This window comes from Vanessa tameamea, chromosome 6 (genome assembly GCF_037043105.1).
Source record: "Vanessa tameamea isolate UH-Manoa-2023 chromosome 6, ilVanTame1 primary haplotype, whole genome shotgun sequence".
NCBI lineage: Eukaryota > Metazoa > Arthropoda > Insecta > Lepidoptera > Nymphalidae > Vanessa > Vanessa tameamea.
Genome location: NC_087314.1, coordinates 10362795 through 10385819, shown reverse-complemented (window position 1 = coordinate 10385819; position 23025 = coordinate 10362795). Strand labels below are relative to the sequence as shown.

Sequence of the window (23025 nt, the reverse complement as noted above, 5' to 3'; positions counted from 1 at the left end):
TGTTATAGTGACAACAGATATACATCATCTGTAAAAATTTCAAGTGTCTAACTATCACGATTCATGAGATAATGCCAGGTGATAGATGGACGGACGGAAGGACAGCGACAGCGGATAGACTCTTAGTAACAGGGTCCCGTTTTACCCTTTTGATACGGAACCTAAAAAGTATTATCTTGGTCAAATAGTAGCTGTAATAAATGCAACAAAAACAATATCTTCTTCGACATTTTTAAAACGTTTATCACCTAGACCCTGCTGTTGCGATCTGAACAAGAATGGTGAGAAACTTTGTGTGGAAGGAAAACCCATCCGAGTTACAATAGTATTTTCATTTCACTTTTTAAACCAGATGGTTGAGCATTATCATGTCAAAGAAAACCTTGCGTTCTATAAATGGTATAATTGCATTCATTCTTTGTTTAATTTATTAAACACACAAGCAATAAATAAATCACTATAAAACCATTTATTTAAAAATAACCAATTATATAATTAACTGATAAAAATTAGTTACCCTTTATTACAACATAACAAGTCATTCAATATTATGTATTATATAATTGTTGTATTTTTTTCGAAAATAAAATATTTTAGTACTATTGTAAACTTAGGGTTTTATTTGCACTTGACATAAAAATATTTCCTGATGTGATAATTTCCTTATTCCTATAACATTTAATGTAACAAAGCTCCAATAATATTCAGTGCAAAATTCAAAACACAAGCAGGAGAAATCAACCATATTTCAGAGGAATCAGTGTTCATTTCCATACATTGTGTACAACTGAGGATAGTTTGAGAGGATAGTTACACTGGATTTGGTTAAACGCAAGCGGCACCAAAGTTAGTATGGTGCAAATCCTGACGTATAAGTTTTGAATCTTGTATGCATAAGGACTTATTGACTTGGTAGCAGATAGTTTACTATTGGATTTAATATTGAAACCAACTTTATTTACAATAAAATTATAATACTTTTCGAAAAAACAACGTGTTCGTTTTATGTGACTAATTTTATTGTAAAAAAAAAATATATATATTTCTATCACAAAGGCTTTGATATTTTGTAAATTTAAAAGATTCTCATGATATTCTTATCCTTTGCGATCGAATTTAAACCCTGATCACCTATAAGGACTAGCCTCCATAGGAGATATTATAGGAGTAAACTAGTGTGTGTTAAAACACTTTGCCACTCTCTCATAGTCAATTCACGACAACCAGAGGGATATCAGACGCAATTAGTACGACCAAGCTTTTAGTGTACCACTTGCCAACTGCCCAACTATAAGTTACAAATTCTTAAATCATTAACGTTGACATGCAAACATTCTAGAAGTAACATCGTTTATGTCCGAAGTATTCGAAGGAATCCAAATTGAATAATGAAGCAAGGACAGCTATTAATATCGTTCACTAAATTATTCTTTAATTATTCTTTCATATATTTTTTATATAACAACTAGCTATCAGTCCCGGCTTCGTACGGGTAGAATAAGGATCTACAAAAATGTATGGATGATAAAAAATATATATCTCTATTAGTCGGTACACTTTTTCTGACAACTTCAATAATCATCATCATAATCACTCCGTCCATTAGTGAAAACCGTATAAAAATTAGTTTATTTAGGTTTTGAGTTACGAAAGGACTTTATAATATGTAATGATGACGTAAACATATATAACAATCAAACAAAATGTTGCCAGTGTGATTTAGAAACACCAAAATACTTATCAGTGCCATCTTTTGACACTAACTCGTAATAAATATCTTAGCATTGAAGTAACTTATAATATATTTGAATACAAATCGGAGTATGACTCCATATGTCATATAAAGTGAAGTCTGATTCCATTACCAAGCGATCGTGTTCACTATGATTTTTACAATATACTATACTATAATAACATTTTTATATTTTTTACCCATTAATCAGATATGTTGACTCATTATGTAACGCAATTTATGAGAACAGCCACGTGGGATGCCATCAGCCTGAGTTTTGGCTGTCTATAAATAGAATGATTATGAACACTTGTGTACACAAGCCGCATTACCGCAACGAGACGTGACTTGACGTATTGAATACATCCCACAAAATTATGCCTAGTTCAGAGACTATTTAGTTTACAAATACAGCTTAAACGAGTCGATTTTTTAAACGACTGACACGCAGACTTTGCATGAGCTTAAAGATTAATCTATATTATTTGTGATTTAAAGCGTTATATTTAAATTTGTAATAATGCTAACCGAGATAGCAATGACAAGAATAATTGAATTACGAATTCAGTAGCTGGTAGGAATGCCACTGAACCACAGACATCAGTCCTACCAGCTATTGACAACATGCTCAATTAGTGTTTATCATAATTCATCTGATGAAGTAAAACATCATAAGGAAACCTGCATATGTCGAAAATTGTGCCACATGTGTATGTGCCATTAATCTTAAACTTGGCCTTTGTCCAGCAGTCAGACATTCACAGGCTGTTACTCTACTTTTGTAACAATCAGTATCACTATGCAATCTGAGAGCCAGCCTACATTTAACTGACTAGAAAATCTATGCCTTTTTTAAACATGATAATGTCGGAAACTGCCGTTTTGGATTGAAAATGTAAACGGCACTTGCGTACGAAAAATGCTTAAAATTTCTATGTCGTTCAAACCGGAACACGAAAGTTCTATAAGCAATAGACTGAGACTAGTTTGTTATTTTTATACAATATAACGTGTTAATCATAGGTAGACATAATGCTTAAAAACCTTTTAAAGAGACTACATAATATAAGGATAATGCAAAAATACAACAAGTACGTATGACAATAATAATAAGCAAATACACACAATATACATACATATATCCTCAGAATTAAAAATGGTTTTGCCATAAGTGAACACATATTTGGTATAAATTATAACCGTAAATATAATATAGTGTTTTGAAATCTCTTTTTAAAAACCTATATTCATTTAAATTTATGTTAAACGAAATATAAAGGATTATATTTAAATTACGAATGAAGTAATTTTTCATAACTATAGAAAAAGTTTTGAGAACTCTGTCGGGTACGATGTCCCGCTGAGAATTGAGTGAAATTCCTCAGAATAATGTCTAGTTTGAACTTTTCCGTGCAAAGTATTCTTATGCCATGAAAAATTACAAATTATGTAACGTTGTTCGAAGAAAACTTGGAGGGGCATCTTGCTCTTTCTTATTCAATTAAGAACAGAATACGTTAGTTTTATATATAAATAAACTATACTTATATTTTAAATGCTTCTTCACACCGCTATACCGCTAGACCGATTAACATGAAATATTTCATGGAGTTTGAATTCCGGTGAAACCCATACTTTTTATTCATCCCTCGAAGGGGCAAAATCTAGAGTGCCGGTCTGTGTGCTAATAAATATCCTTTTTCGTATTTATTTCAATTATAATATACATCGTCGTAAAAAAATTTATTAGTATTCTTATGATTAAGCGTTTTAAATGTATTCGCGTATCTTTTTTGATTAAATTCAAAGAAATACTTTGTATTATTGTATAGTATTTGAATGGTGATCGAGATTCGAGTCAGTATAAGTATAGATACGGACGAGATAACACTTTATTTCCTATGGTTGTGTATGGAATGGTAGATATTTATTACAGTGCCAGTGTTTGTAGAGAGCGCTTAAAGCCGGGAATATTTCAGATTTTCTCGTGCATCCCTTAAACGCTTTTGGTGCGCGATGTTATTTCTATGCTCTGTCTATCTACAACCACAATAATATATATATTTGATTTTGCACATTTTTTACAAATTATTCTTAAAAATATGGTATGATTTATTTAACTTTAATTTGGCAATACACAAATAAAGCGCTGTAATTTTTTTCGACCTTTTTACATCTCTTTAGACGTTTTCTCCACTTTCTTAAAAGGAGTTGTTGCGTCGCAGCGTCTTATAGTCTCAATAACTAATAGTGTTTTGAGAATAAATGAATAAAACGCAAAGATATTGACGATATCTCGACATTTTTTAACTCAAAAATGCTTAAAAATTTTATAACAAAAATTGTTTAACTTATATACTTAATATTTTATTGATAAAATAGTTAAATTCTTTATCATCTTGAGCTTACAATACTTTTTTTTAAATTACTTAATAAAATGATATAATGATCGTTTTAATATAGGGTAAGTACATAAGCGTTGTGTAGCTTGAAAAAATATCCTGTAAAGATTATTGCGTTTCTTTTATAAAATAAAAATGCATCGCTGTATGCATTAAGAAATTAAACTGTGGAAAATCAACGTTGGAAATAATTACACCACTTGAGAAGATTATGTGCAGCAGAAAGGAAATTGCTATTGCGCCTATAATATCTTTACTAATACGTTTTTAACTACACCGAAGCAGTATTACTAGTGTCCTATTCACTATTCCAAATTTTTTTTTAATCGTTTAACATCTCGTTTTAGTGAGTTATTTCTGCGATCTCATGTTATAAGGTAATGAGTTGACTTTGTCACATGTCTGTCGTCAAAACCGAATCGGAGTAGCCTTTTGTAAAATACTTCTCGTCAAAAGGGTAGAAGCTTAACAGAGAAACATAAAGTGCTTCTATGTGCATAGCTTTAGTCTGCTAAATAGATTATTAGAAGACGTAAAGTTTTTTAATATATTTGCCTTCAGTTATCAAAGGGTAAGCTAAAACATTGTTCAGTGATTTGTAGTTTCTAGAGATGTGCCGATTATAATTTTGGTCGACTAGCCGACTAAACGATTCGTCGGTTATACAGAGACCGACTAGTCTGCCGAGTAATTACGGTTTTTTTGTGTAAAAATTAGAGGGTTATTCTTGATTAAAGTGAAAAGTAAGTCTCGCGTATGATTTTTTTTTACCAATTGTATAATGATTGGCATGTCAAAGTCAAGTGTAACCAGTGCCAATAATTTATCTAAAAATCATTTTATGTATTTTCTTCCACATACGTTTTATCAAGAAATGTATATAATAATTAATAGAAACCAGTTAGTCAGCACTCTTTGCCGAATTATCGCCGACAAGTCGTCGACTAGGAATGCGACGGAATTGTCGATTTTACCGACTAGTCGCTAACTAGATGATAAAGATGTATTTAGTAGTTTCACAAAATATTAGCAAAAATCCGCGAAAGTCTTCTGTTCTTTTTTATCTTTATTTATTTATAGCTTTTAATAAAATATACAGAAACAATGAAATAATTTTATAAATTAATTTCACCTCACCTCGATATATCGATCATCGTATGTGGATTGCAATTCAGGACCAACGAGTTCGAGAATCTGGCGGCGCTCCTCACGGAAATCTACGACAAATAATAGAATTTAATTTCCTTTCAATTTTTACTACTATTAATATGAATTAATCGTTTATTTGTTCGTGTTTATTAAACATTAAACTACTTACTGTAACAATAATAGAAAGTCAACGATGCACAAAAGATTATTAGGAGTTACGATTAAATAAAGCATTAATTTCATGTTAAATTTATGATAGTCAGCTACGATAGATCCCTAAAAGCATTTTGTAACGACTTTGTGACTAAACATCAACTTTTATCGATCGCTATTAAATTTAATTTTTCTATATGATACGATCAAATCAAGAAGAAGAAATCTTATTTAAGTCTAAAACCGCATCAAAATCTACTTACCATATAGGTTAAATGAATTAAGACGTTCCAACTCATGAGCATGACCAGAATATTAATTACCTATGTCTTTCAAATGACTATAATATGTATTTACTATCACCAAATTTCTTAATTTAAGTTTGCATTTGTTTCGCTTGTAAGAATTATATTTAGCGTTGATTTTTATTTTAAATGTCGCTTACCATTGTACACGGAGGCTACATATATTTTCACAGCGCGAGGTCCAGGCCACTTATCACTTTGTTCGGTGTAACCCTGCAGCGCTTGAAGCACTAATGGCTCCGGAGCGCTCATCGCGCCCCCACCAGCCCTTACCTCAACCTGCACTCATCCTACACCACTGCTTTCTGTGAACAAAGAAAAAACCATTTAATACGTTTTTTTAATATATATTTTTTTATCAGTAATTAGATTGTTTTATTCTATATAGATAACCTTAAAAATATACGACTTTTCTCTGAAACTCGTAATATTCTAAGCGATTTTATAAGCGATTGTGTTTGCGTGGTATTCTTGATTAACAAACGTCCGCTAGCAATTCTGTGGCGTCCTGTCATAAAATTGTTATTATCGAACAACTTTGTACGTGGATCTTTCTAGATGCTTCGCGGAATATTATCAATAGATGAATGACTGACTTACAAGAGCATGAATGAAGTGTTAGTATAAGATATATCAATCAAGTGAATTTAAACAATTGTGTATTAAGACTACAAAAAATTATTGGAATTTTAACGTAGTAAAGTATACAGTAAATTATACAAATTTAATTAAGACGTAATTTTTTTTAAGTTACAAAGATTACACATGAAATACATTAACAGCAATGTACTCAAATTTGACGTTGAAATTTTGCTTTCATCACGCCCAAAGAAGTTTCACTTTAAAAAAAAAACCCTTCGTAATTTGTAAATGTATTCATTTTGTCAAGTGAAATACACAACAATAGGCACGATAACAAGGGAATAGCGATCTCGCAGATGGCGCTACGAACACAAAGGGATCTAATCAAAAGCAACTCGAATGTCCATTATTATACGCCTTTTTATAGCTCCTTTGAATGAAGCCTCAGAAGATTTATCGCCGATGGCGTACTTAATACCTATCGTTGCGGGATAAATGTATCGACTGTTTATTATCATTAGATCTGAGTGCGTGTTTTTTCAGGTAATTACTTCTGCGATGTGTATTGTTTTTTTTTTTTAATGAAAAATATAAAGATTGTGGTACACATAGCTTAGTGTGCTGTAGTGATATAGCATTGTAAACTAATTTTTGCCGCAATGTCATCTACATGTGAATTAAATCCGTATAATGTTTAATATACCAAATACTACATAAGTCAACGCAATATTTAATATTAAATACTTGACACCTTTGCTAAGTAATTAGTGTAAAAAACTGCACACATACATACAATCTTAATAATTAGAAATAGAAATATATTATTTTATAAAAAGCACATTGGAAATTCTAACTTTAAGTAGGAGAACTGGCAGTGTGTATGTATCCGCAAGAAGTCGAAACAGGCAGCTTGTTTGCCATATTTGTCCAAATAAACCAAATATCAAATAGGTCATCCACACGTTAAAATGTTCGGTGGTTCGGTCATGTGAGGTACCGGCTTATAATAATGATATTTCTACAATATAAATGTTATATTAGCTGTGGAGAGTACAATGTACATATATAGCTCCGAAATTTCTCGGCCTTATTTTTTCTCTATTATTTATCTCGTGCTTGACAATGAAGGAAAGCACCGTGAGGAAATCTCAATGTATCAGATAATAAATGCCACGAGTGTATCCACTTACTCACTGGAATAAGTGAGAGAAGGCCATTTGGAGCAGTGGGTTAAGTAAATAAGCTAATAAGGTAAGTAGAAAAATGTTTTTTTTTTTTCTATTATACATGGTACAATATGTTTCTCTGTGCACATATATGCGATTTTATTAGATAATGTTTATCACGCATAACGTTTAGTAATAACGTCAAGTATAATTATTTTTTTCTAGGTATTTTCGAGTAAGAAGAAATTCCAAGAAAGCCAAAATATATCTTTGAAAGTATTAATTAATAAATTACATTAATCATTATAATGTTTGTAAATTATAGCGAAACCTTAAATTTATTTTTTAAGTTGCGAAACATTACTTCGAAACAAATAACGAGATCAATTACGCGTTTTCTGTTATTAAAATTTTACATTTCATTTAGAATGTCTAGTTGTTGCGATACGACGTAGGCTAGGATCAATTATTTTAGGCGAACGTTATTGTTTTTATACAAAATGTATTTTTTCTCATTATTAAAAGACAACATCATTCGTAACTAAAAACGTGCCAGAATATTTATGGTATATGCAGCGAAATTATTTAAACGGAATTATATCTGTCAATTAGAAATTCTCGAGTGAGTAAATATAAATGAATATAATGAGTGAGAAATGAATCCAATGCGTAATCATTGTGGATTTGTACAATTAATCAACTTAGCAAATATGACGCTATCACGAAAAATATATTTATCACAATAAAATTATATAATATATAATACATTCGTATTATATATTATAAGGAAGACACAACTTATATACAACTACTTAAATATGCATATTTATTTTTTAAACACAATTAAAAGGTTTGGAGCTTATTCCACCACGTTGCTCCAATGCGGGTTTGTGGATACGCGTGTAACAAGTTTAATTTAAATTAGACAAATGCAGGAAATGCATTATAAGCACAAATTAAATATATAAAAGTTCGGTGGTGCTTGCCTGGGCTTAAACTCGCAATCATCGGTTAAGATGCGTTCTTGAAACCACTGGGCCAACTCGGTTTTATCTAGCTTTAAATTAAACACTTCGAACGTTGTACAAATATTTAATAATATATAGTTTAGAAAACAACAGTACGAGATTAAATGAATTACATTTTTTTAAATATAAATTTCAGTGTTGTAAACAACATATTATGATGTCCGTTACATTTTTTTATTGCGATCCCTTTAATGTTTCTCACAAAGGTAAAGTAAGTAGTGTATGCAAAATCAAAATATCGTTTTTACAAGTCGGATCTTGTGTACATTTTAGAGTTATATAATATAAATATAATTTAATTTAAAAAAAATGAGCTATAAGCCCAACAAAAATCTTATTATTTTCTGAAATAAAATACGGACTCAACTATATACCATTACATTTAACAGTTCTATATGAAAATTGAACTCCATATATATTGTGTTATCTAATAAACTTTTTAATTTTTTTCGTTGAAGTTAACATTTATTAATAGTAATTTAATTAGTGCAAAAGAGTAACTGCGTCTCATTTCTGTGGATCTCATCTCACCATGAGCCGATAACAACATTAAAAATGCCTTAATCGTATTTTCAATTAAAATTAGTAATATTAATTATTGTATGTTGATATGAGTTCGCCAGTCATTGGTATCCATCAAGTAATCCAACAGTAAATAGATGTAAATGTAATTGGAAAATTACGTTACCTTCACGTTCTAAAAAGTATAATTAATAACCTCAGTCGTTTTACTAGCAAATTTGTACAACGTATTTTTATTAGAAGTAAATCTAAGTTTCTATAATTTAATATTTAAACATTTTAAAGTAGTGTTTGTTTCTTTTTTTTTACAAAATATTAAATTATTACTGTATATCGCAACAAAATCTTGGTACGTACCACCACATAAATGGGCCACTTCTTGGCGCAGTATGAAACGATTCCTTTCCAAAACATCGGTAATACGCCGCCAATATTGGGAACTAAGATATTATATCCCTAGTACATACGCTTTTGTAAGAATTACAACAGGAAGTTTAATGACTTGGACATGTTTTCTCGTTCGCTCAATACATTTAAAGAGAAAGTTAGTATGCATTTGTCAATTTAGTCATTGTTTTATATATATTTACCCTGATTTTTCATTTTGGTGTTTCATCTTTTTGAATTTTGATAATTAATATTTATAGTTCATTGAATTGCTTGTTTACTGCTATACATGAATTAGTTTTTAGTGGAAACTTGATTGGTTTGTGCACGGGTTAATTGTTACATAGTGTTTTTGTTGTTTACTGTATATTTCCCAAATAAAATAAAAAATACACGTTACAATGCCTAACTCCACCTTCAAACTGGAACTCAACAGTACTAAGTATTGCTGTTGCCGATAGAATATATGATATGTGGGCATACCCAGACGTCCTTGCACAGAGTCCTACCACGAAGTGAATGTTTATTCCATTTAATCGGTTAAAGGCCCAGGCTCAGGTTACGTACGCATCGTACGATATTCATTCAAAGGGATTATTTTTCCGGTTTTAATTAATATCACCCAGTACCTTCTAAAATTAAACTTTTATTTCATATTGTATAAATAATTAGCATTGTAAGATAATATAAATTAATATCTAAGTAGAGATAATATGGCAATGATTTTGCTTTATTTAATTTTGCTTTGATCGTATTTCGGATTAATATAATATTTCTATCTCTTTCATACATTCATAAATGTATGTGCATGTAACAAAGAAAACTCTATTAATATTTGTAGTCTATATAGTTCTGCGCTCACCGTCAGTAGCACTTTTCTGCTTGCTGCCTGCTTGCCTGGTAATTAACGACTATCTTTTTTTTATAGCGGCTGTATGCGGGTGAATGGGTAACCTAATGGTAAGTGGTCACCACTACCTTTCTAAACTGAGATATTCCGTCCCTTTTGCCACACAAAAATACTAATTATAATGTTACTACTACACAGACGGACTCGCATAATCGCTGACCACCAAATAAAGCTACTACCTACTACCTAAATCTACTACTAGCATACAAGCATCAAGATTCTGTACACCTGTGCTTGCAAAAAAACGGGTAAGACAGTCATTTCGTGTGATATACCGGTGTTAATATATGGAAAAGTTGATTCTTCTTACAGTGTTCATATGAATAGGGCAAGCGATTTACCAACAGACGCTAAATTTCTATCTGCTTTATTATATCTAAATAGAAAATAAAATATTCTACAAAACTTATCGGTGTTAATCGGAGCGTTGAGATTGTAAACTTCTGTATAAATTGTATTTATTATTATTAAAACACAATCATAATACTCTTTATTCAAATATGCTCATAAAAGCACTTCTAAATTATGTAACAGTATTGAATTAAATGTATACTTCTACACCGGTTCTAAAACTTCTAAAACTAAGAGAAGAACCGGCAAAAAACTCAGTAGTTACTATTTACCACCGATTTTATTACAGAGTATTGTACAATTTATGTCAGTAAAGTACAATTAAATTTATAAATATCCTATGCTATCGTTATTAAACTATAATAACGACATTCAGTTTCGTACGACAGATTCTTTTCTTAGTTTTTATAGACGTTTCGCGTACGTTTGTAGCTAATTTTATGTATAGGTAAATTTCTCAAAGATGTTTTTCGTTAATGTAAAAATTATAGTTGTTGTATGTTTTGCAGTAAGCTTTGATCCGTTCTATTAATAAACAGCTACACTTAACATGAGTCGAGATGGCCCAGTTGATAGAATTTGTTGATCTTAACTGAAGGTCGTGGGTTCAAATGTAGACTAGCAATGAGGATTGCAAATGTTTGTGTTTATTATTCATCTTGTCTTAGCACCGGCAACATTTTAAAGAAACTAGCATATATCAGATGAATCTTTAACACATATAATATGTTTGTTAATTTGATAGAAAACTTTGGAAAAAACTAAATATATTTTCAGCTTATTGGTGGTCATGATATGAAAGGTTCCTTAATTTTTTGTATATATCATAAAAATAAGTAGTGATATTTCTATTTACCCCTCCATTTAAGTTTAGAGCTTGTGTTAGGGGTGGAGAGGACAATGGCAAAATGGGTCAGGATCGATCCTACGAATTTTTACTAGGCCATTTTTATGCTAGGCCCTTAAACCATTGTGTTGAATGATTAAAAAACTTTTTAAATAGTGTGTTTTAGGGGAACACTATCAGAAGCAATTCGAAAAGAATACGATAAATACTAATTAATATACCATTTGTATGTTCGCGGCCATCGTAATGAGGGTTGAGAGTTTTTGCATTTTATTATCGATAAAAAGATTTCTGAAGAGCTCGCCTAGAGCAAGCTAAATTCAGATTTCACTTGCTCGCCCCACTCGGGAGACGATCACATTTCTATGATTATCACGACGACTGTTAATATTTAATTTTTTCGTGTTGAGCATAATTTATAAATTATTCTGATAAATATAATTGCTTTTTTTATAATATTGGTAGACGAACGGGCATATGGTCCACCTGATTGTAAATGTAGATATTATGTTTATTCTGTCTATAATTACACTGACTCACTGAAACAATAGTAAGTATTGCTGTTTTGGCTGTAGAATGGTTTGCCATAATATATAGCACTGTAATTTTTTTTAAAAAGATTAGCTAATTTGCTTTATCACCTCTAAATATCATCGCTATGACTGTAACAGTCTGAGGCCTATTCGTATTTTATACTTTAGTTTCGATTAGAAAATAATAAGAGTGTCACTTTTTTTTGTTAGCCGCCATCTTGAAATTTGTAAAATTTGCACGATTCACAAGGTCGCATGTTTATTTGTGAAATTCTAAACAGCGCAAATTGTCACAAGTCCTCATGTTAGAATAGAAGTCGTTTGGATTGACATATTAGAATTGATAAATTGAGGACACATTTTAATAAGCCAAATGAAAAATAAGTAACTTTATGTAAGTTAAAATTGACTATGTATAAAACAAAACAATAGCTTATTTCATAATTTCTTTGGAGTTGATATTATCGTGTGTGACATATTTCAATTCGCACGCAAGGTACTTTCTAGTTAAAGCGGGAATTTAAAAAAGTTATATAAATGTCGAGGGTAGGTGGGCGAAGGTATTATTACTGAAGGCTTAGAAAAAAATTGCTTATTATGAAATTTTCATACTTATAATTCTTAATGCTTAATATTAAAGGAAATAAAAGATGAGTCACAATTAATAATATCAAATAATAACGAAACGAAAATTTTAAAAGGCATAATATTTTTAACGAAGTAATCTGACAAATTAATCTCCGAGTTCATGTGATGTTCACGTACATTTCGAACCGTGACCTAATTTAGATATAGAAGCGTGGGCGTACTTATCCTTATCAAGCGTAATATCTGAACTTTTTGTCATATTCAAAACCATTGGCTTACTTCTTCATTTTACAAAATCACTTTATCGTACAGGTGTACGATTTTCTTACATATGTGTAATGGTGTTGTTTTTTTATATATTGAGAGGAGTCATAATAGTTCATTTTAAATTTGGAATAGATTGAGCGCCTTTCAGTCAGAAGTAGCGACTATATCAAAAAGATGGCGTGACCTGAATGGGTAAGGAAGGCGAAGAACTGGCAGCCTTGGCGCATTTTGGGAGCCTATGATCAACAGTTGGCGACATATTAAACCTCTAAAACATGATCTAAGCCCCGGGCGACAACTAGTACTCTCAATAAATCAACTTAAAAGTACACTGCTTATATGGTAGGTAATAATAGAACCATAAACAACGCGAAATGCTCGACCCTTACGTTCAGCTTTACGGTGTTCATTGCTATTAAGGACAAATGTACTCTGATAGTGATTACATTTTAAAATTATGATTAGTATTTTAGTAAAATATTTTTACAAATTTATAATACAAGATAATAAAATAAAGTAATATTTCTGCTCGCTCAAGAAGGCCTTTGCTACACGATAAATTATTATTGGCGTGATTTACAAATTTAAACGAATTTGTATTTTTTTTTAATTCTTATTTTAGCATAATTACTCATTAACATACTACAGATTAAATCGTCAATCAAAATAATTAAACCTACAATATTATAATAATTGATTTAATTAACAAAAATCTGATAACGCGCTTAATCTACTTCGATATAATTAAGTTATTATTTTTATCTTTGGTTGCGTGATTTTTGTATGAATAATTTCAATACAATATTTTATGTCAGCAATTTATTCAAACGTTTACATTACGTTTATGAGGTAGGTATCAAGAACTCGTAGATCACTTCAAATCAGCCTCTCGAAATCGCGTTCAAACGATACCCACTTCATAAATGAAATTCAATATATTTATTATGAGTGTTCTTGGAAATTGATTTTCTCTCGCGAGTTTGTACAATATTCTTATACGGTGGTACATTATTGCTTGCTAATGGTATGTGCTGGGCTAATATATTTAATTACTGCGAGTGCACTATGCTATAACTCAATTTGAGATTGATAGTCTTAAGTAGTAGCAATACACTTCAATTGTAGTATATTCTCGAGTTATCTACTTATCAAAACGTCTATATTCATTTGTTTTATTAATATTCTTAAGTTAGTGAATGCGTGACAAAGAGTAATTATTGTGTTTCCTGATGCTGTACTACCTAGATCCCGAACTGGTGGTTCGGGCGCTAGATACCGAACTGGTGGTTCGGGCTCTAGATACCGAACTGGTGGTGGTGGTAGTAGCTATGATATTTAATCAGTCATCATCATAATGCCCGTAAATATATCACTGCTAATAAGGTCTTATCTACATCTCACGTACGTACGGGCACGTAGCAGAATTTCATTGAAATTAGTCAAATGCAGGTTTTTCCTAACGGTGTTTTCTTTCACCACCGAGCACGATATGAATTAAAACGCTTTATTTTTAACAATTTAAGCACTTGGGCATTCAGTTGCCATGGTTTGAACCCGCAATCATTGGTAAGATACATGTGTTCTAACCACTGGGCCATATCGGCTCAGACATGATTCAATTAAAAATAATTCTATATATCATGCGTCATAATTGTGGTACAAAGTCATTATACGGCTTTTAGTTGAGTGGACTGGCAGAAATCGTCACGTAAGGAAAAAGCGTTAAGCCCCCTCTAGGCGATCTTCCCTCACTTTCTTCATTATCTCTGTCTCTTTCGATTTTATATGGTTTAATATGACATTATTTAAACTTAATTAATGTTTTAATTCACAGGAGATTTTTAATAACAATTTTTTTCTTGTCATTTAGTTATTATCGAACGTTTTTAATTTATTCTATTGTGTATATTATTTATTACACAAAATATAGCGAAAGGAACTTCGTTCTAATTTTAAATTAAAACTGAAATGATGTGATGTGTTTTTGAGTATAATTTATTTCCCACTAATAAAATAATCCTTTATCATTATAATTGGAGTCGTGAAATTCAGAAATGTAGTAAATTTATTTTTACTTGATTGACATAATAAAAATGGTTAAAAAGAAAAACTATGTACTGAGTTTCCTGTTTGCTTTTATGAGCCTACTTCGATAGATGTATACTGGAACAAGATGTGTTCAAGACAAATTTATTACCTCTTACATGCCTTGTGTTACTAACTTTACGAAATATAAATTCGATGTTTTTTTTTTTTCATTGGGTCAGCGGGATTTTATTTTATGTAGTAATTTTGTCGTATATGTGTCTTATTCGTCTCGTGATTTTGTTAACAAGTATAAATCAAAAATGAATTAAAAGCTAACATTTCGTGATTCTATTTTATCGAGATGATTAAATCTTTCATATTTTTGATCAAACACAATCCTTAAAAAATATAATGTAATATTCTATTTTTTTCTTTGAACTGGATTTATCCCTACAAGATCAAGTATAAGATTAGCTATTTTGGTTTATACGCCCTACGATTTCTTAAGCTGTAATCCGACTTATCGTCGTTTCATAGTAGCTACGAGTATGATGTAATAGTTCCAACTGATATCATCGGTGATGATTTGTATAACGGGCACTTAACACTAGTCTTAGGAAATACCTAAAATTAAGAAGGAAATGAATCATGTTTTGGTGCCCCCATTGTCACAGAAGGAGAGCTAAAGTAGAAGTGGTTTCAGCGAAGTTATAGTTTCGTATTTTAACTTTCCCGAGGGTGTCGTTGCAAATCAACTCAGTGGGGCTGTAAGCTTGCTTTTCGCATCATATGTGCAATATTATAATATTATAATTATTATTACGCTCTTTATTCCCTTAGTATTATTTTGACATAGAGAGTTTGTGCTCCTGGATCAACCTGTAAACATCGGGCTTACTAAAACTCGCTTTTTTAGCACACACGCGCACGCGCACACACGTTTTTAGCGCACACACAACCTTCCAACTTCTAAACTTCGGGATGCTGTTGAAGATCTCAGGAAAACTCAATATTTTTCTACTGTTCAAAACCATTGCTGGATCCTTGGCCTCGAGAGATAGTCTTGTATGCTAGCCAATATATCAACAAGGCAGTCAAAGTTTTGATGTCATAAAATACTCGCGAGTAACCAATAAATAGTTAATAAAGAAAATTACAAGTATACTTAAGCAGTTCTATATAATTTTACAACTGAAACTTTTACATTTGTATGACATTTCTAACAAACTATTTGTTCATAAATAAATTCGTCCTTTGCGTGATGGAAGCGAATATAATTTATGGTCACCGTGAAAAAAAGTATTACGGATAATGAACGGCTGGTCGTTAGATCCTCCCCTTACGTTGTATTTTTTATAAAACGATGGGTGGAGTCGATCGAACATGAACATGCTAGTTTTACTATGAATAGCCATACGATATACAAGATAATAAAAAAAACACTTCGTAATGTAAGCGAACTGAGATTGCTTAGTGTAGAGTAGTTATAGATGACCAAGAACAAGACCAAGTAAAGGCAGTCAAAACTGTAACTATTAAATTATTTCAAGTGTTATATAAATGTCATTCATTTAAATTTTATTCTTTACAGCAAAACACAACATTTGAGAGTATTTAAGTTTGACGGTTGAATGATTGATGATACCTATGGTGGTTCTGCGAACAATGGTATAAAGGCCTACAATAGTTATCCAATCAGTTTAGTGAAAGTCATGGTCTTGTATTCAGCAAAGCTATTATTTAAGGCGACATTTAAGTTAGCGACGGGCTTATTCATAGATAATAAATTAATATGTTTTTTTTTTCAAAAATGCAAATATATTTCAAAAATAAATTAAAAGCTAACATTTCGTGATTCTATTTTATCGAGATGATTAAATTTTTTTTTCAAAAATGCAAAATGCCAGGGTTATATCTCAGATCCTTAATTTAAGGGTTATATCAATTAGATACCGGTAAATGTCAGTTTCAAGCAACTGCCAACTGTAGGGATAGTTTCGAGTTAATCAAATTTTGAACTATTTCGAACGATTAAGGTGCAGTGATCGCGTATATAATATTATATGGATGTTACATTATGTATATATATATATATTTTTATGGCAATAAGCGTTTTTGAAATTTTCCTAATTTTTATGCGACAGTTCGAGGAAATTCATTTTCAAAACATTGTTATTATGTTGATCATATATATTGTCCGAAATCAAGTTCTACACATTATACATATAAGTGTCACATTCATATACTAATATATATAATATATAATAACATTTCATGCAAATAAATGGTTATTATTATTATTACAAATGACTCACTTCAAGAAGACAAATTCGCAAGAAAACGATAAATTAACGACGACGATGAAATGTAATAAGCCTCTGGCGTAGTCGTATCTAAACGATTACTCATTTTATAATGTATATTATTTACATCTGAACAGAAAATACAAATATAAATAGTCTTTTCGGTAACCAAGAAAGTTAAAATTTTGATCTCAATTTGGGTTCAAGTACAATCCATTATATTCGACAACTTTTATACTTTCCAGTAAACCAACTTTTGATTGTATATAAAATCCAGGGCTCGCCAGCCCTCGAGCCATCGTTGAGTATTTGTGGCGCACCTGTTGCAAGATTTAATTTAAACCGTCGTAACTCACGGGCTAATTTAAACAAAATTAGACTTTATATCATGTGTAAAAGGTTCAGTTTCATAAATTCGTATTCATACATTTGAGTGTTGGGTAAAATATCGATCTGGGGACTTAGAAGTTCGCATTGTTTTGCGATCCCTCCTGAAATGTAGGCCGTGTTTTGTGGGTTACCAAATGGAGTTTATATGAATAGGTATAGCTTAACCAGACCGTCATATACATTTATAAGATATATTTATATAACTTGCGTTTTAGGCATACATTTTAAATATAAAAATACATTTTTTAATCCAAACTCTTCATTGTCCGCGAAAAGTAAAAATGATTATTTTTGAATCTTAAGACATAATTGAATTTAATTAATGCGTAAATATATTTAATTATAGGCCTAACAACGAGAGCCATTAATGATAATATGAATCATGAAGCTACCACCGCTTCGGAATTTAAATTCTACCGAGAAAAACCGGCAAAAAACTCAGTAGTTACAGAGTAATGAAAGAGTAAAAAAATGTAATCAATAATTATTTGATTTTGTCTAAAGGTTATAATTATAATTTTATATCATGATGCATTTACATCTTATTAAGCGGACAGTGGAATCTCAGACAAGGATTTCATTTTCACCATATTAGTATTTGCGAAAATGCAACGGAATAAACTTTTTCTTTATATACACGCATAGCCCAATGGGCCCATTGGCAGACATTGACACCATAAGAAAGATTAAACATTCCTTACAACACAAAGGTGCCACCAACCTTGGGAACTATGGTGTTATATCCCTATAGTTACACTGACTCAACCATCAAACTTTTCATAAGTACGCAGACGGAGTAATGGTCCACCTGATGGTAAATGGTCACTACTGCAAATAGAATTTAGCGTCGTAAAAAATTAACCATGCCTAACCTGAAATCGCCCACGTGCCACCAACTTCGAGAACTAAGATGTTATGTATCTTGTGCCTGTAATTATACTGGTTAACTCACCCTGGAAACCGAAAGACAACAATACTAAGTATAGTTGTTTGGCCGTAGAATATCTGATGAGTGGGAGGTACCTACTCATGTGGGCTGGCACAAAGCCCTACAACTAAGTAAAATAACTTACGTACACCTAGTAACTTTAAGTATTACACGATGTATACCATATGAGTATGTGTGTGTATATGTCAATTAAAATTAAGTTAATATCATATTATTATTTCAACTAAATTATAAATTTTATTTTCCAATTTTAGTTAAATAGTCGTCTTTTTGTATTTAAAATTATTTTATATAGTTTTAAACAGAAAAATATTTTAGCTTATTTAATGAGGTAAGATCGTTATCAATAAACCAGTTTTAATTACAATGTAGGGAGATTTTTGAGTATTTAGACGAAATTAACGCTTGGCAATAATCATCCATTTTATATATGAAATTTTATTATCAAAATATTGGGAAAAAAAAATTATATCAGATTTAATCTGACGATGTTTTACTGCGCCACCGGAATATATACAAACCCTAACAAAACTTATTTAGTTTTGTTTGTTTGAACCTGTAATAAGATTTTCATATACTAACCAATAGGCTTTCTCTGCTCTGACATTCTTTATCATTATAATATAACATTTTATTATAATTTGGGTTTGTGAAAGCATATTTAAGTTTATTGATAGGCTTTTTGAGACATCTTTACAAAAATGTACCATCAACATAATAATCTTTTATTCAACATTTGAGTACTTAGATTGTTATAAATGAGACCATTCATTGTTTTTGCCTAAAGATCTAAAATAAAAAAATTAAAATTATCGCCCATGAATAAATTACTTAATGTACGCTTTAAACTTTCGTGTTTATTGTAAGTATAATTTTATACAAACGGCTTTAAATTATGAGTTTTGATCAAACGTGGACCCAAATAAATAAGGTAATATTGTAGTTAAAATTGGATCTAATATTAATACAAATAAAGTGCTGAATCATTAGTTACATTTTACAACGTTTTTTTCTGCTATCTCTACGAAAAAATCACGATCATAAGAAATATAAAAGAACGAATCTAAGCCTGTAATAAAAATAATATCTATAGAATTAACTGAGCGGAAAGGAACGGATAAAAGTGATAAAATGCGTGAGAATAGGTCACTTGTTTTGTCTCATGTTATGGTCTTATTTATGGTAACACATGTGTTTATGGCAGGAATATGAATTTATACACAAGGAGATAAATTAAAGCCGACCTCGTAAAAATACCGACTTTTTATTTAAAAAATACCAAGGTAAATAAACTTCATACGACGACGGAACTTCTCAAATGTTGTTTTTCTCGGGCAAAAAGGTAGTTACGAGGATGACGACAGGATATCTGATAAAGTTTGAGTACTTGAATGAAGACTTTCTATAAAAATGGACAGGACTTTAGTAAGAGTTCCAAATGTCTTAGAGTTCAATGGAACGATGTTTATTTGCGTATTTTTATCTCTGACCTGGTTTTAGTATTTGTTAGACGACATGTTAAAGCAGTTTAGAGTTGCAACAGAGTTATTTTGGATTATTCTAACTATAATAATACTGTGCGTATTAATGTGCGTTGCGACTAGCCAAATAGCGCGGCAAACGATACAGCAGTGTGATTCTGTAAAAATTCACTTCGGATCTCACTCGTGAAATTTTGAGAACCGACTTAAGGTGATACGTCATTTTGATATGTGTATCCTATAAAATTTATAATTTTTACAGTGAATATCGCATAGCTTGTTCACAGATTTCACGTTCGCATTCTATGGTGAGCATCGAGTTTATTCAATGAATGAAATGAATGAATAAAATTAAGCAACCTAATGTTGATTGACCTCAACTTGACTCTCATATAAAAATATTTTGCTTATCTTTTAGAGGTTATTGAATTATTTTATTGCAATTTTTTTCCTACTGGGTACGAGCACTTCAAGTAATGTATACCCCACGGTTTACTTTTAATAACAGTGTTTCGAACATCATTATAGAGATTAACATAACATAAACATAACATAATCAGCCTGTAAATTTCCCACTGCTGGGCTAAGGCCTCCTCTCGAGTTGAGGAGAAGGAATGGAGCATATTCCACCACGCTGCTCCAATGCGGGTTGGTGGAATACACATGTGGCAGAATTTCTTTGAAATTAGACACATGCAAGTTTCCTCACGATGTTTTCCTTCACCACCGAGCACGAGATGAATTATAAACACAAATTAAGCACATGAAAATTCAGTGGTGCTTGCCTGGGTTTGAACCCGAAATCATCGGTTAAGATGCACGCGTTCTAACCACTGGGCCATCTCGGCATCTTCGGCTTATAGAGATTAAATATCGAGAAATATAACTAACATTATAAACATGAATTTCACGTGAAATGCATTATATTGCATAGAAAATAATAATAATTATTATTATTCTTTTCTATGAGGCCGAGGACATGTGAAGGTCTTTCTTGAAGCTAATGTTCCGATATTAAGGAATGACCTCTTTGTTTTATTACCTGGAAATATTTTGTGTAGCGTTACTATTGACAGCGAAAAAACACGTTCAAAGTTCTAAAAATTAACTAGTTAAAATAAATAGCCATTAAAAATGATACATTCGTTTTAATATGTAGTTGAACTAAAAAAATATGACGTCGGTTTTCAACCGTACCGATACAGCTGCGTTTGACGTCAAAGGTGCACGTCACCACTTGGAGTTCAATTATTTTTACCCAAACTCGCTTGATATATTTATGTAATATTTGCTTTTAGAATTCTTAAATGGTAATTTTTTTCGTAAACATGGAATATCGCTATTAAAGTGAAAAAATATGCCGTCCTTTACACCAACTGAATAGTTTTTTTCAAAGAATTCTAATGTTTCATAAAAAAAATGTGTGTATTGCCTAAAGCAAAGCTATTTTTGCATAGTTTACACTTCCAATAAAATCAAATGTCGAGATACTTAAAAAGGTAAAGGTAACACTGCTCTCATGTTTTTAGCAAATTTTCTGTTAATAATAAAGCCAGATTCTTTAATTATTTATACGTCTAGACAAACGAGCCGACTAAATTATTTTGGTGTGCGTGACAGCTCCGCTTGACATTCGTCAAACATCGTGCTACTTTACTAGTGTGCGTGTACGTAATATCCAACTGCTTGCCATCATTTTTTTATCGTTCTCTGCTTTGAAAGTCTACATAGACATATTAATAATCAAAAGGCGGATTATTTTATTTATTAAACGCGCGTAAGGCAATCTCTTACGCCGTGACGACAAACGACATGTTCTCTTATTACGTCATGCTTCCTCTCAGTCACATCTCTCTAGTCCCTTGTCACACAAAAGTGAATAGAGGCTTTGTGCAAGCCCGTCTGGGTAAGTATCACATCTTAATTCCCAATGTTGGTATGGCATCGTCGGTGTAAGGAATCGTTGATATATCTTACAGTGCCATTGTCCATGGGCGGTGGTGACCACTTACCATCAGGTGGCACATTTGCCCGTCCGTCTATATATATCATAAAAAAAAGAGAGGGGGAACTATATTATAAGTAATTCTTTACTATATAAGAAAAGTTTTATTATTTAATTGAAGAGACTATGTTCTTATTAATTTTCCTCTATTTATTTAATGGTATTATTCAAATATAAATTAATTCAATAACTATAAATTTCGATGTTCCATATCTGGTATCCCGTGAAGGACATACATAAATTTTTATTTTCAAAAGAGTTTTTGGGTTATATTTTTAAAACGTCTTTTACATCCAGTACACATGTTTGTCAGTTTATTGAAATGTTAGACTGTATGTGTAATCAAATATCAAGACAGCTTGGATAGAAAATATTGTTTGATCTTAGAAGTAGTATTGAGTTTCGAGATATTTGATACGATGGTCAAATGCTTAGAAATATAAATATATATCGAGTGAAATAAGTACTTATACATCCATACTAATATTATAAATGCGAAAGTAACTCTGTCTGTCTGTCTGTCTCGCTTTCACGCCAAAACTACTGGACCGATTTAAATGAAATTTGGTACACAAATTGTCTAGAGCCTGAGAAAGGACATACTTTTTATTTGAAAAAAGGGCTGTAAAGGGTTGAAAAGCGGGATGAAAGGTTATAAGTTGTTGAAAGTATTGTTATTTTTAGAACTAGAAGCATAAAACTTATATGTACACTTATAAACTAACATATCATGACACCCACTAAGGAGCGAATTTTGGAAATTCTACCCCTAAAGGGGTGAAATAGGGTTTGAACGTTTGTATGGAAGTCCGTTATTTTTTAAGTTAGAAACATGATACTTTATTTTTGGGATACTGATTAAAAAGTAGTAGATACTAATTTGAGTGTTTCTGCATATTCTACCCCTACGGGGGTGAAATAAGGGTTGAAAGTTTGTATAAAAGTCC

At 31.3% G+C, this 23025-nt stretch overlaps 1 protein-coding gene across 1 annotated transcript in view; it reads right to left on the bottom strand.

Moving 5' to 3' along the window:
- LOC113396414 (protein qui-1) overlaps positions 1 to 23025 on the bottom strand; it is a 107484-nt gene that overhangs the window by 48148 nt on the left and 36311 nt on the right. The window contains exons 2-3 of the mRNA XM_026634331.2: positions 5882 to 6046; positions 5272 to 5351 (exon numbers count right to left, since the gene is read on the bottom strand). Of these exons, the coding sequence (XP_026490116.1) occupies positions 5272 to 5351; positions 5882 to 5993 (192 nt within the window). The 5' untranslated portion in view covers positions 5994 to 6046. The remainder of the gene's footprint in view (positions 1 to 5271; positions 5352 to 5881; positions 6047 to 23025) is intronic.